General features: G+C 44.0%; 1 protein-coding gene across 3 annotated transcripts in view; it reads right to left on the bottom strand.

Annotated features, from left to right (window-relative positions):
* Nucleotides 1-15,779, bottom strand: part of COL12A1 (collagen type XII alpha 1 chain) — a 359,822-nt gene that overhangs the window by 277,647 nt on the left and 66,396 nt on the right. The window contains exons 1-2 of one of the 3 annotated variants that reach the window (XM_029595613.1): nucleotides 13,971-14,487; nucleotides 9,118-9,228 (exon numbers count right to left, since the gene is read on the bottom strand). In XM_029595613.1, the coding sequence (XP_029451473.1) occupies nucleotides 9,118-9,190 (73 nt within the window). In that variant the 5' untranslated portion in view covers nucleotides 9,191-9,228; nucleotides 13,971-14,487. Of the gene's footprint in view, nucleotides 1-9,117; nucleotides 9,229-13,970; nucleotides 14,488-15,779 lie in introns of those variants that run through there. The other 2 variants (XM_029595615.1, XM_029595614.1) reach the window with 2 other exon arrangements.

Genomic DNA, 15,779 nt, shown 5'->3' with positions numbered 1-15,779 from the left:
GGTGTTAGTGTACTTTGAATAGCTGTTCACAAAAATAGCTCTTTCCAACCTTTGTTTTCACTGCTGGGGCCATATACATCTGCACAAATCAGATCCACTGTTTGTTTACTTTCCTTTGCAGCATGGGAAAGCTTTGCTTTGCCTTTGTTCTAATACAACATTCACAGGTATGCTTTTATCATCTTTGCGGTTGCAAAGGTCAAGAACATTTGCAAGCTCCTTTTTCTGATCTTGTTCATGTATTCATAATTAACATACCAACAGTGTCTGTGCCATATATTGATCCCTCTGATTCAATGTAAATAAGGTTTAATTGCACTGAACCTCTCTGTAGGCTGCTACAACTCAAGTACGTTTGAACTTTTAACATGATCTCCCCATGTCTCTCTACAATGCATTCATTGTTTCTTAGATGGATCTCAGTGTCTCTTTCCATCATGTAATGAAGATTTAGTTAATTCCCATCCAGTTCAGGGATCCAATAAGCATCCATAAACTCAACAGTTTTAACTTCCCCCTCATCAATCAAACATCTTATCTGTTTTCTCTCTTTTCCCCATGCTTCAACAGAGCTGCCATCTGCCAGGCAAATCTGTGCTCTGTAGAATTTATCTAAACAAGTGAACACACTTTCATTGCACACATATTGATATGAGGCACCTAAATCCAGATAATATTTATGTTTGCTATCTTCATTTGAGTTGTTTGCTATCTTCAATAAACATTTTTCTGCTAACATCATTATTGACATTTTCCCTTTCATCTCCGATCCTGCCTTACTGAGGTTTGAAAACTTCCCCTCCCCCTTCTCTTCCTCAAACGGTCTTGTTTTACTGCCAGTAGAAGCAATTTTAACAATGTTTTTATTTAATTTACAATGCCTCTTTACATGCCCTTTCTTCTCACACAGATAACACACTACATCAAAGACATTATGAGCCCTTTCTGAACTTTTCTGCTCTTGTAGTTGCCTGAATGTTTCAGGCTGTGCTAATGCCTGTTTCAGTAACATTTCAGACTGTAGTCCAGGTAGACCCACAGTATTTACGTAGCTCTCGGTCAGTGAGTAGAGTTTATGCTCCTTTATGAGACCACCTAGCAAGCTGACATCATTATTTTTAAGAGTCTTTTGTATCGATATAAACTCTGACACATGTGTAGTCTGGTTTCCCACTTCTGTTAGCTTTCTGCTTAAGTCTTTGGAAAATTATAGAAATGGAAACCATAGATACCTGTGCAAATGTTTCCTTTAACTTTTGCCACATCCCTTTCCCTGTAGGCAGATCTGCAATTAGTTTTAAGATGTCATCACTTACATACTTTAAGCTTGGCTTCATGCCTTTCCCACTGCTGCTTGGCCTCTGTTTCAGCTGGGCAGTATTGTTCCAATGCATCCATAATGTACAATTTGTTGAAGAAGGTTTGCATCTTAGTTAACCATGCAGGTTAGAATTTTCCATCTTCCATTATCATAAAGTCTTCCATTTTAGCTCAAGCCATGTTGCACAAAAAAAAAATTATGAAACTTTCTGGCATGGCTAAAACATGTTCTGTAGTTAAGACTTGTTACAGTCCAAAATATAGCTACTCACTGGATGTCTAGGCCCATAAGCCAATGTTGGAGTCTGTGGTTCAACTTTTGTGTGCAAAGTACGGTAAGTTGTCCAAAATAAAGAATGCACATGCTGCTTAATAATAAGTTCCAAAAAGAAATGTTTAGTATTTATTTCGGAAAACAACACATCTGTATAAAACAAGAATGCCTATGCTCATTAGTAGCTGCAGCACACTTGCAGGACAAATTAGAAGTGAAACCGAAAGCAGCAAAGAAGCAGAAAGTGAGAGAGAGGAAAAAATGAGTCTTATGACATCAGCTCAACCCCTTGTCCACTCACAAGCGGTTAGTCTGAAACAAAGGAGGGAAAGCATTTCAACATTACCTTATTTACATAACTTTGCATTAGTTCAAACAAATATAAAAACCTTCCCTCCTTTTTTTTATGCTTTTAGGAGTTGATGTTCCCAACACCGTTACAATGTACAGGGCCAGGGATCTCCCTCCCTGACTCCCACTTACCCCCTTCCCACAAGTCCAGCTAAAAGAAATGCTAAGGACATGATTGATTGAATCTTTAAAAATGTACCTGGAGGACTGCACCGAAGTGATGTCACTTTGGTGCCTGTCTCTGGTGTGGCCAGAGCCATTATGTTTTACAGCCATACATTTGTACTGGTGCCAAAGTGACAACACTTTAGCATAGTCCTCCAAGTGGCCAACACCTTTTTTTAAAAAAAAGATTCATCCGCCAGAGCAGGAGTGAGTAGGTTTCTCTCAAACCCTGTTTTTAGCCAGACCCACAGGAAGGGAGTAAGTTGGGGCTGGGGAGGGAGGTCCCTGGCATATTTTAACAGGGGGACAGGTGGGACTTGGAGAGGCCCAGTCGTGGCCCAGGCTCAACTTCATTTTAGGGGTGGGAGTCACAGGAACCCAGGGAGACCCAGAGCGAACCCAGCTGAGCAGGCTTGAGCCCCAAGAAGATTTTATATGGAGAGAGAGTGGTTGGAGAGCCTCGCAAGACCCCGTTTGTTTATTTTGGAAGGGTTTTGAGAATTGAACAAAATAAACATTTATTAAAAAAAAAAAAAAAAGGGAAAAAATCATGAAATGAAATGAAAAAACTGAAAATGTTTGGTCTGCACATCCCTAATTAGTACATAGTAAAGTAGAGGCTCAGCCTAAGACTGGAGGAGTAGCCTGGAGGTTAGAGCAGCAAGTTATGAACCAGGGACGCCAGGGTTCAAGTTTTACTGCTGACATTCCTTGTGACCTTGGGCAAGTCACTTTACCCACCATTGCCTCAGGTACAAACTTAGATTGAAAAGCCTTCTGCAGAAAGGGAAGCACCTGAATGCAATCTGCTTTGAAGTGTCATGAAAGTCTGAATATACATAAAACGTATCATTATCAATGTTAGTTGGTTGGGTACTAACACCAAGATTTGAGCATCATTACCAAATTAATATCAGAGAGGAATAATTTTGAGTCCAGCATTGCTGGAATTGCTTCTTTTCTCTTGTGACATTATGCCAAAGTACTTTCTCCACTCTGGGCATTCAAACAACTCTTTAACGAAGTCACTCTGAAGGCCTTCTAAGTTACAATGCTACATATATATCTGCAGGAAACAAATTAATTTTAATTTACAAATCTGGAGATGCTCAATTCATAAGGCGTTCACTGGTGGGGCCCAGTAGGGCCCACAGGACAACCAAGAAAAACTAGACCTGGATCGAACCCACAAATTAAAGAAGTCAATAGCTTCTAATTTACATCTTATATTTAGCTCCAGGGCTTGTACAGTGCCATAACGGTGAGTTGTTGATTTAATGCCACCCTGCATTTGGTGTAAGAGGTAACAATATTAAACCTGTTACCTGGCCAAACTTAATGTCGTCCCCGCCCAGGACTGAGCAGTGAATTGGCATACAAATGATCGCTAACTACTCCTACATCAGAGGGGGCGACCCTTACAATGTTCGTGCATGTGGAACACTTGGGCATCTTGTTGAATTACAGGTGTTACACCCGTACATGTTATTATAAAAGAAGTGTAGTTAAACACAAAGGATAAAACAGTTATTAGCAAGGTAAGAAATGGAATGCTACAGAATAAAAGTGTAAAACTAAATTTCACAATTTAGAAGTTAAAATGCCAGACTGCTATTATGATGAACTAAAAATATGCAGAAAAGCAAAATACGTAGGTAGGAACATGGCAGACATCTGTTAGGAGGCATGTTGGCAGATGAATGCAACAAGAAAAGTGGGTTTTCAGGGTGGTATGAGAGAATAACCACTATAACTTGTTACATAAGAATGTAACAGCCGTTGCATGAGGGGAGACAACTTGACGCAAGAGTTTTAGAATAATAATGAAGAGTAACAAAACAAAGCACATACAAGCAGATCACAAGCACTGGGTACAATGGAAGTGCAAAGTCAGAAAGACTGAAATGGCAAAGGGAAGGCAGCAGCGGAATTTGAGCAGACTAAAAGCAAAGGATACAACGGCAGGGCCATGGAACTAAAGAGTAAATCAGAAGAAAAGCACTGATTAAAAAGTAAAATAAAATTAGGAGCGACAACAATATTCAATCCAAGGGTGGTATATTTAGTATAATACTATGTGCTCGCGCAGAGAATGAAGGGTGACATGTGCCGAGCTAAACAGCGTTATTGTACGCAGCTATTAAATAAATGCTGGACAGTACCTGAGAAAAGTAGAGGAATGTATGCAGAGCTCTGACGGTCAGAGTGGCTAGGTTAGATAGATAGATAGAAATCATACTAAAAAAAAGCTTTCAGGCAATATTCGAGAGGCTGTTTTGCGTGCAAGTTATCATGCTAAAGTTATCCGGATAACTTGTCCCGTATATTCAGCGGGATAATACACCAGCCTAAAGTTATACCGCTACATGTAGCTGGATAACTAAAAAAAACTAATCAGCTAGATTTGAATATAGCCAAGTAGGATTTTTAGTCATCCGGCCTTGTGTGGCCAGATAATGTGCTACTTAACCAAAAGATATCTGGCTAAGTAAAGCTGTCATAACCAAACAAAACAAAGGAAATAAAAAGACCATAAGGCCAACCCTCTCCTCCCCCCCCCCCCCCCCAAAACAATGTCATACAAAGGCTCTGTCGGGCCATGCTCTCCTCCCCACCCCCAAAGCTATTTTAATCCTACAGAAATCGCAAGGATTGTACTCGGATCCCTTGTCCTAGTTTTTGATGTCAAAAGATTGGCCTGCCCCCCCCCCCTTCTCTCCTACGCACCCACAAGGATGATAAGCGTCACTCTCCCCCTCCTCTTGCCCCGACTCTCCCCTATGCTCCTCAATATCTTATTTTTGCCTGCCAGGAGCAGGGGCCTCGTTCCCAGTGCTGGAAGCGTAAGCTTACATTCTAAACCTATAAAATCTACTAAAATTCTCGTAATTGTAAGCAGAAAGCCACCCAGCTCCAAATCGTTTTCTGACCAGTTCTGGACAGATCTGTACTACCTTGGGTAATGCCACCAGCCCATTCTCAAACTTCAAATAGTTTTCTAACTTGCACAATTCTTGCTTTCCTTTTTTTTTTTTTTTTTTTTAAACTGCTGGTCAAATGAAACCAAACCAAGCCTCTCCTGGGGTATCATTTCATGCAAATGCAAGTCTTCTCAACCATTTTTTTTTAGCGCTTTCAGACAAATTCTCTTGCTGGCCATATTTCAACCCAACCTCAATTAACATTTGCTGATTTTCCTTCTTTGTGTGCCTCTTTATTTCGTTTATGTAGCTACATATATATACATATATATATATATATAAAGAGAGAGAGAAAGAGAGACTGTTTCTCTATAGGCCTCACACAAACTTTCTTTGTGGTCATATATTAGCTAGATATCAGAACTTCACTCACCTGAAAAACCCAGATTGAGACTTTGCAAGTGAATAAAGTAGAGATGCATGCAACATTTTTCAGTTAAGCCTTAAATTCAGATTTTTATTCTATGGTGGTTAATCTTTATCTTCCCAAAATACTTATTTAAATTCTCAGTGAAGTTGAAAGATTGCCAACTGAATGAGGTCACCAGTAAGTCAAAGTGAACCAAAATTATCGCATTTGAAGTGCTAATGAATCTCATTGTCAGAGTACTTTATCACACACTCACATGTTCTTCGTAGCCTCTTTTTTGGACAACATATTGACCTGTTAGCAAAGACGGAGAACCTGGACAATATGGATGGGTTAATTCTACCTTGTTCATTCCCAGATGGCTTTACTCTTTTACCAATTGTCTTCATTTCCATTACACCAGTCCCAAAATGCCCTTCAAAATAGCATTTTAAAATTGGGCAGCTTACCTTCCATGTTGGCATCTCACAGTTGGCATATTTTATCATCAAGTTAACTTTCAAAAAAACCTCTCTTTTAAAAGTCACTAAAATAAAGTGTTACCATAATATGATTGCTTAATTCAGGAATTTTCAAGTCACTATTTAGGTGGTGAACAATATTAAGATTAGATGTTGGGAGCACTGATGAGTGCATACTTCCAAAGTTGTCAGAATTCATTGATGTTTCTTTGGTATTTTCCTGCATTCCTTCAGTGCTAATAATTGAAGGGTGCTATGATTCTGAGCCAAGGAAGAGCTGGGCTTCTCTAATAAATTTCTAATACACCAATGGAGCGCACATGCCTATGGCTTGAGGAAGAAACAAAACAAACAGGTAGACAAAAATGGATGAACTGTGGTCGGGATGGCTGGGCCGCAGAAGGTTCTTTTGGTAAAGGGAATCCAGTTTCTTGCCTTATTCTCCAAAGCAGAAAAGAAATGGCGGAACAACTGGCTTCTTTACAATCCAGCAGGCAGTAAATAAAAATGTCTTTAAGCAATTTAAATTGCCACAAAACAGCACAGCTGCCTTATTCATAAATAGCTTTTTTTTTTAAGGGTCTAGCTTTTCCTGGCAGGACTTGGTACATGAGCAAGTTTGCCAGATTAACTGCAGTGTGACTTTCAAACGCTTGTCAAACCCTTGGCTAAGTTTGAGCTTAATTGGAACCATATTTTGAAGGCACTTAACAAAATGTAACTCACTCTTTCCCTTGCCCCGCACCTCCTCCCCAGAGGATGGAAAGGCTACGATCCTGGAGATAGAGATGGAAAGTGGATTTGTATGTTCCCTGCAGTAGGATGGAGCCACTGAGCTGAGGGAACAGGATTTCCTTCTCTTAACTAAGGCAAGGATTCATTTCTCTGGACTTCCCCCAATGTCAGGGTTTTTGAAGGGAAGGAAAGGCAGCAGGGAAGGTTCTCATCCTGAGCCTGATTCCAAGGTTTAGTTCTCCCATGAATTTAAAACGGGAAAACTGTGATAAATCCTGTATGTTTTATATAAGCATCAGATTTATAAAAGGTTTTGCTTCATGTTGTGTCTATGAGAAAAACCATTTACAAATCAAGGGCCTAAGAGGTCAATATTGAGCCACAGGCTATCCAGATTAAGTTAACTGGCTAAAATTACTCAGGTAGCTTAAACTGGACAAACCAAAAGTTACCTGGGTACATTTATCCAGATAACTTTAGGACTGCCGTGCGGCATGACTAAAGTTATAACTTACCTGAATACATCTGAATATTGGAGTTATCCAGGTAAGTTATTTGGCTAAGTCTGGCCCATCCCAAAAGAGCCCTGGAATGCTCCTGATTTACCCGGGTACATTTTACCCATCTTAAAATGTACCCGGATAAATAGAACCGGTCAGCGCAGCAGGATTTTCGATTCCCCCCAGTTTCTCCAGCTAAGTCCCTATCTTAGCCAGACAAACCATCCAACTCCAGTCTACCTGTTTCCCAGTAAAGAAGGCTGGCCACAAGCCGCATTCTCTGCAAACAGAAGAAATGGGGAGAAGCTCTCCACAGACAGCACAGAGCAGCAGGAAAGTCTCCCTATCCAACAGCAAATGGAAGATTCTCCATCGTTACCACAAAGGGAAGTTCTTCATCCACAGCATTAAATAAAAGGAAGTACCCAGACAACAGCAGCACAAAGGCGAGAACCTCCAGGGACATTCACACCATAGTGAATGGAAGAGATTCTCCACAGGGAGGAAGAGAGTCTCCAAGTATGAGAAAGAATGGAAGAGAGCAGGATGAGACTCTGCGTTCACAGCACAGACTGGAAGAGACTTTCCATAAGCATTACAGAAGAGTAATGATTCTGCAGATAGAGACAGCATAGAATGGAAGAGACTCTAAGTAATTAGTAAGTATTTTATTAATTATATATTTACTTACATTCTGCCTCTCTGCGCTTAAAAGAAGATTACAGGCAGGTACTGTATGTTAAGTCCCGAGAAAGAGCTGTTAAGCCGATGGTTCTCAACAGGCCACTTCTGAGCCTTGGGCCTACTTGGCTCTCTTTTTCCCTCTACCGGCTGCTTTAAGAACTGTTAAAGCCGAAGGTTTTCAACAGGCCACTTCCGAGCCTTGGCACTCTTTGGCTCTCTTTCTCTTCCCCCCCACCCCACTGCCCCGCCATTGGCTGCTTGCAGCCCACTGGAGTGTTGCAAGCCCTAATTAAGCAGCCCTGCAGGAGGCTGAGGACTTTGCAGGAAAGTGGTGGATGAAAGTATCTCTACCCACCCCTCACAGTATAGTAATAATCCCTAATCTGTTAAGTATAACAGCCAGAACAGAGTTTCCCATGCACAAAGGAAAACTAGAGGAAATAAATGTGTTGACTTTCATTCAGTGCTGAGTTCCCAATTTCTTATCCTAGGGTTTTCATCACCTTTGCTTCATTTAGTGAGACTCTCTCTAACATTATTTACCAAGGGGCTCTCTCGGGATCCCACTCTAGTGCATCACTGACTGTTATTTTGATTTTCGGTAAGGAACTGATCGCTAAGGCTATTTTTCCTTTCTATAAGTAATAAAAAGAAAAAGAAAACTGTAACAAATCAGTCCCTAAGCAACGGCAAAAACCAATGGGAGCTTGTTAGTCCTTTGAAAGGCAATGCACCTCTGAACTATTCCCAAACTAATGACACACACAAAAAGCCAAGATCTGTTGGAGTATTTTATTATTTGTTTTTAAGAGAAACTGTTTTTGACTTCACACAGCAGAAAAAGACAGATAATTAACAAGCAGAAGGGTGTGTGCCAGTGCTTCAGGGCCTCTTGATTATTAATTTCGGCTTTCGTGTTTGCACAGGCACCTGCTTCCTGAGCACTGTGCGGCCAAGTCTGGAGCGGGGCGCTTGCAGTCAGCCCCGACCCGAGGGGAAAGAATAGCCAATCCTTTCCACGTGCAACCTATTTAACCTGCAAACCAGGAAGAATGGCAGCTACAAACACGGGACAAATTAAAACTCAGTGACAGGCTGGACCCGACAAACAACTGAGAAAGGGGAGAGAGAGAGAGCACAGGGAAAGGAAAAGGTGATTCTTTCAAAGACAAGTACCAGTAGAAAACAAATATGAGGAAGAAACAAGAGAGCAGGGGCTCAAAGTACAATCTGTAAATTCTGCACCATCATTGAAGAGGGTGGCGGGAATGGTTACCTTGAGCATCTACAGAAGCTAAGAGCAGAGCTGCACATAGGGCAGCCAGCGCTGACGAGAGCCTGATCTTCATTTCTCTGCCCTCCCCGGATCACAACAACATGAAGGGATCTGGAATAACAAAAGCAACGATAAACACCAATGAGAGGACATTAGTCATGACACTTACAAAACGAGCCTGGCAGGCTGCGTTGCTCTCTGGAAGACCATGTTAGAACCGCCAGAGCTGAAACCCATCCAAAACTATCACAAAAAAAAAAACAAAAAACTGCACTGGGGCTTGGCAAGGCAAGGCTCTTGAAGTATCTGTCGGGGGGGGGGGGCTGCTGTCTCATCCTCTAGCTAATCATACCACAGATCCGTCTGCTTTGCGTTCACCTGATGTTTATTTAACTTTCAAAGCGTCTAAGGGGGGGGTCCTGCTGCACTCAGCTCCATTACTTCACCCTCTAGGCACCCAGAGGAGAGGGGAGTTGCTGGGTCTTTCTGCGGACTCACTTAGCCTTGGCAGAAGCACTGCTACTACCGCTACAAAAATGAAGTCACCCCTCTGCCCTGCTCAGCCTCTTAAAGCGGATCTCTTTTCCTAATCGCTTTACTGTAAGGTTGCATTTTATTAGTTCATGGAGAAGGGTGGAAACTGGAAGGAAACGTTGGCGTTTTTAGGTTCTCGGGTTGCCTGCAGTGCAAAATGCAATCATACAATCCTTACTCAAGGTTGGACTATCTTCTCAAACCACACCAGAAAAAACTTACTCCTGCTAGCCCCACCCCCCACACACAATTGTTTGGCCTTCCCCTCTCTCAGTTCTCTGCCCCTATTCTTCTAGCCCTCTCTGCCCATCCCAAAACTGCTTTCCACCCTGTCACCTCTTCTCAGACCCACTCTCCTAACCCCATCCTCAGACATTTCATCCCGCCTTCTCTCTTCCCTTTCCTCAGCCTCCCCTCATTTGCCACTCTGCCTCCATTGCCCCATCTTCCCCATCATGTTTTCCCTGCCCCTCCATCTTCCTGCTTCCCCCCCCCCCCCGTCTCTCATCCTCCTCTCAAGCCAGAAAAACCTAAACTGACTTCAGGAAGTTAAAAAGGTGGAAGAAAAGGTTATAGAGTGCCCCTCACTCAAAAATGTCCAAAAATAATATCTGCTAGATAGATCAGAAGATATAACTTATGCAAGCAGAGCACCTTTACATGTCAGTTGTTAAACACACAGTTTCAATATATAAGATACAGAATACATCATTTCAAAGGTTCAAAAGTCAGAATTATGTAATTTGAAAAAAGGATTCTTGTTCTACCCTTGCACATTTTCTCAGTCTCTCTCCTGTTTTTATCCTGTCCATCTTCGGATTTGTTTCCTTCATTCTTCTTTCATTCTATTTCCTCTCGTTTTCCATTTTTCTCCTTCACTGTATCTATTTCTTACACCTATACTAAGTCTTTCACATGACTTCGCATCAGCTTTCTCATTTGCCTCTCTTCACACATCTCTTGACTTCTCTTTCTTTTCTGAATCTCTCCCCATTATTCCTCCCGGTGCCCTCTCTTCCCCTTACTACTGTTTCTAACCTCTGCTAGTCCCTCTATTTTTTGTCTTTCACCCCTTCCAGCCCTCCATTTCCTGCTCTCCACTTCTCAGCTCCTAATCTACTTCCCTTCATCTTCCCCCATTCCAGCCTCCAACTCCCTCTTAATTTCTTATAATCTTCCCAGCCTCCTTCCCCACGACCCCTTCCTTAATCTCTCCCTCCTTCATCTCATCCCTTCATCTCTCATCTTTGCTCTTGTTTATAAACACTCTCTCTCTCACTACCTCCCCCCCTAGACTGTTTGATCTTGAGTCCCCACTTTTCAGTTTGATCTGCCTACTTCTCTCCCCCTCTTCACTCCAACTTGCTCCCTGGCCCTTTCCTGCCCCTTTTCCCACACACACATTGCCCTTCCCCCTCTCACCCCAGCTCCATCCCCAGGCTTCTCTTTCTTAATCCCACCCTTTCCCCATTTCAATACTCAATTCAGTTTGCCAGTTCAATCCCAGATCCTCTCTACTTTATCCAGCCCATGGCTCAGAATCTGGTCCTCTCCTAGCTTAAAATCTGGTCCTCCACTCCCCCCCACCCACTTCCAGCTCCTACCTTCTACCTCCCTGCCAACTTAGTCCCTGGTCCTCTCACCCAGTTAATTCCCTGATCATGTTTCTCATCCCTCTTCCACTCCCCAGCTCCTGTCCTCCTTGCCCCAGTTCTGCCCCCTCCCCGTATTCTTTTCTCTTCCTCCCTCCTATTTCTTCGCTCCTTCCTCACTCCTTCTGCAGCCTTGCTCCCTCCCTCCCTCCCTCCTCCCCTCTTTCTAGCCACATGGCTGCAATAGGAATTGCACGGTGCCAACAAGTCCCAGGAGAACATCAGGGGATCAACAGGTGCCTTGTGGTTCCTACTACCATAGCACTTGGAAGAAAAAATGCAGTTAAGCACTCTGTCCTACTTCTAACAGGGAAGGAGGAGGGGTAGAGGACCAGAATGGGAAAAAAGGAAGACCACTGAATTGAGGAGAGGGAGCATACAGAGGAGGTTACCAGATTGAAGGAGGGGGAGGAAGACCAGAGTGAAGGGGGAGGGAAGGGCATGGTTGAATTATATACAGCACCAGTATACTGGGAAATTTCTCAGTGTCCCAGTTCAGTAGTCAATCTGTCTTTACTTCCCTTCAGACTTGAATAAAGCGGGATAATTGCCACGTTAATCCATTCAGACACCCAGAAACAAACGTCAAGAAATAAAATGTAGACGATCCTTTTTCTTGGACTTGGTTAATTAATACAGTTATGACTAGCTCTCTAAAGTTAGGTACAAAAGAATCCCATTGATCCAGTTAAAAGGTATCACCTACAACTTGGCTATTGACCTTTAATTCCTTCAAACTGAAGCTGATAGCAGACTTTTAAGGGCAAGCTACGCGGTAACTGATGCTGCAAATTGTATGTCCATCGCAACATTTTGTCAGCATTTCATTTACACGGTCATAGATCGGCAGAGGTCTACAGCGCTTTCTAAAACTTTTGACAAGCAGACAAGAAAGATGCTTTCTTCTACAATGGCCCCCAAACAAAAATATATATAATACCCCATAACACAAATCCAGAAGCAAGAGGCGTATTTGGCACGGCTCTCAGAGCAAAACAGAAAAATAGCACAGGGTGCATAAATCGGGGCTGATAACATCTCATATAAACAGTTCCCAGCACATAATTATCAGAGAAAGAAAAGACGAACACTAGACAAAATTAGAATGTTTCTAACTAATGTCTCAGAACTTCCGAGCAGAAAGCTTTGCATTATTATTATTATTATTTATAATATTATTTTATTCGTATATTTTGAGTTGCTACTTAGATTCTTTACTCACAATAAAGAATAAAAGTTACACGAAAAAGGCAGAGAGAAGGCAATAAGAAAAAAAAAAAAAAAAAAGAGTAAAATAAATCAAGCACCGGCCAGCCTCTGGAGGAGGATACCCCCTTCCACGTTTCGGTTCAATCTCAGTAATGCCTAACATTTGTAAGTCGGCCTTTGATATAACGCCCCCCTCCTTTTTCCCCGCGGCCGAACAGGAATGCTGCCACCTGAGATTCATTCACATCTGTGCACCGAAAGCCCTGACAGATCACGGCCACATGCCCATCGGAAAACTCCTTTGAAAATAAACGTGCGAAATGAGCACATTTGTCAAAGCCAGGGGGGGTTTCTTTCCCTTATCTTACACTGCCACCTCTCGGCTCAGCAGAAACATACAAGAGAATCGTCGCGGGTACCCCCAATCACTCTACCTTTTCCCCAGCTTGCTTTCCCCCTCCCCCCCCCAAACTTCACACACATATTTCCAAAAATGAATTCTTCCCTGCCCAAAACGATTCATGCATTCTTCTAAAAACCCGCGGGACCTGATCTCTCTTCTTTCTTTTATCGCCTGGTAAAAATACTCTTTTGTGCTGCAAAAAAAAAATAATGAAAAGGCAAGCTATAATTATTTTCCTGATCAATTGAGTCTTCCAACCTTGACCCTAACCCTCCATAATCAGCCAAAAAAAAAAAAAAGCAACTTCAAAGAGCAGACTTAAAAGCGGTTTCCCTCTCTTCCCTGAGCTAAACTGTATCAGGAACCTGTGCAACGCGCGGCCAGAAGATCCCACGTCTTATTTCCCCATCAAAGTCTGAGGCCGGAGGCGTTTGATCTTTCCACAAAGCTGAGCCACCGAAAGGGGGGGGTCCGGGGAGGAAGGTCTCACCCAAGAGAGCGAAGGGGCGCCCTCCATGCAAAACAGGCAAAGGCGCCGGAGCAGCAGCTACCCCTACCTCAGCCCAGCTGTTCAACAATCTCCTTCCCTCTCTGCGAGTAAGTGCCCTACAGATCAGGAGAAAAGCCACCCAGGCTCCCCAAGGACCGTGCCTAAAGTGAACCCTCTGCAGCCGGAAGAAACCCCAGCAGCTTTGGCCAGACAAGGGCTGTGACTTTCTCAGATCTTAACCTCCCCCATGACAATTGATTGCACTCTGCTTTTCTATTCTGAACAACCCAAGAGAAAAAAACAGCTCAGATTGCTTCCAAGGTGCACCGATCCTGGAACTCAGCAAGCAAGAAAAGAAAAAAAAAAAAAAAGCAAGAAAAAGAAAAAAAAAAAAAAGACAGATTTCAACTGCAATTCTCCTTTCAGAATTCTAGTATATTGCATAGGTGCACCCCTCACCCCACTGCTCCTCAGAGCAACTTTGCATTTTAGGATAAAAAGCGAGTTGTAACCAAAATAAGAACCCCAAATCCCTGAAAAGGGGGGGACGAACGCTTGCTCGGACCTGCAGTGGCAGCAGTGGTGTGGGTGCGTCGGTCCCCGGCACCAGTTCCTCCAGCTCCCCCTAGCTTTGCTGCTGCTGCTTGAGGTGGTGGTGGTGGTGTTGGAGGAGGCAGCACAGGTCCCTTCCTTCCTTCCTCCTGTGCCCGGAGCGATCGAGCGCGCGCCAGGAGAGGGGCGGGTGGGGGGGCGCGGCTCTTCTTCCTCCTCCGTGCGGAAAGCCCTCGCTCGCCTCCGAGTGGGAAGGAGCTCTCCCGGCCGTCTGCTACTTAATAGAGGGCTGTTCCCCGGGCCCTCGTAAGCGCTTACGAAAGGCGGACGGCTGCCCCCGGACGGTGATCTATGACGTGCGTGTGGCGCCGCGGCTGCCAGCGCTCGGCATTCCTGCTCCGTGAGGGTCGTCCCCGCCGCAGGGGGGCTTCCTCCCAGCCGGGCAGGGGGCCAAGCAGGCAGATCGGGTTTCCTTCCCCCTCCGGCCGGGGCAAAAGCGATTGCTTCGTGGAGAGGGATGGAAAAAGTGAATCAAAAGCCCGACGATGCGTTTCCGAAAAAGCGCGCACAAGCCTTGAGATTTGTGGCCTCCCTGGTGTGTGTGTGTGCGCGCGCGTTAAACCCTGAGAATGTTTCCATTAACTAACTGTCTGCGAATTTACCATAGGATTTGGGCAAGGGGGAGGGGGTGGGTTGTTTTTTGGTTTTTTTTTTTTTACTTAATACATTGACAGTGATTGAAAACATTTGCAGAAACAAACACCAATTCGCTGTTTCCCCGGAGCAGCAGCGCTGATCTCCTAGGTCTACCTTTGGTCAATTGAAAAGGATCGCTGGCTAGAGACAGGAGGGGACGAGGCTCCGGGCGGCAGGAAAGAAATAGCTGGGAACGCAGCTTGCGGAGCCCGGGTCCTGCTGGGAGCACCTCGAGCAGGTCTACAGTAAATTCAAAAGCACGGGAAGTAAAGGAAGCGCGCGCGCTGGCCCTTGGCATGGCCCAATTCTGCCGGATGATAACCCGTCCGTACCAGAACTCTTCACGGTTGTCCCGGACCCGTCAGCGAGGGCGGGAACCCAAGCTCCCCGCACTGCCAGGTCACAAAATGTTCACGATGCAATCACGATAAATCAAGCGAGGAAATGCCATCGGTGTGACACCCTCCTGCCGGCCATTTATCATCTGAGCTGCAAGCCTGTTCCCATCCCTTCGCCACTGCAATGTCTAGGAACGTCTGTAACCCCCCCAAAAAAAAAAGTGCCTTAAGGCCACGGCCAAGGAAATTACATCAGCGCCATCTGATAAACCCATTCAAGTCGTCTACGCATTACAAATGAAACTGCAGACCTCCCAGATTAAGAGCTGCCACTTGCCTTGATATAATGAGATGCTTTACATTGTTAAAAAAAAAAAAAAAAAAAAAATCAGCCTTCCTGAAGTGGTTCGACCTCAGTAAACTGAATTATTTTCATATGTTTCAGCATTAGAGGTGTGGCCCCTAGTTTTCCCTAACTGCACAGTCCAGAAATGGCCCGCATTATTTTATTTTATTTTTTATTTTATTTATATTCCACTTTTCACAGGCACTTCAAAGTGGATTACATTCAGGTACTGCAGGTATTTTTCCTATCCCCCAGAGGGCTTACAATCTAATTGAAACAACCTCTCTGGACTGCCATAGTGACTGTAGGCTGCCCCCCCCCCCCACACACACACACACACACACACACACACACTTCTCCCCCACATACACACTCGGCTGACTTCTCCCCTACACACCCACATCACAGAAACAGCGCTAGTGGATGCTGTTCTGACCCTCCG

Source organism: Rhinatrema bivittatum, chromosome 3, assembly GCF_901001135.1.
Source record: "Rhinatrema bivittatum chromosome 3, aRhiBiv1.1, whole genome shotgun sequence".
NCBI lineage: Eukaryota > Metazoa > Chordata > Amphibia > Gymnophiona > Rhinatrematidae > Rhinatrema > Rhinatrema bivittatum.
Note: the sequence above shows the minus strand (reverse complement) of the source record. Positions and strands in the feature narration are given on the sequence as shown.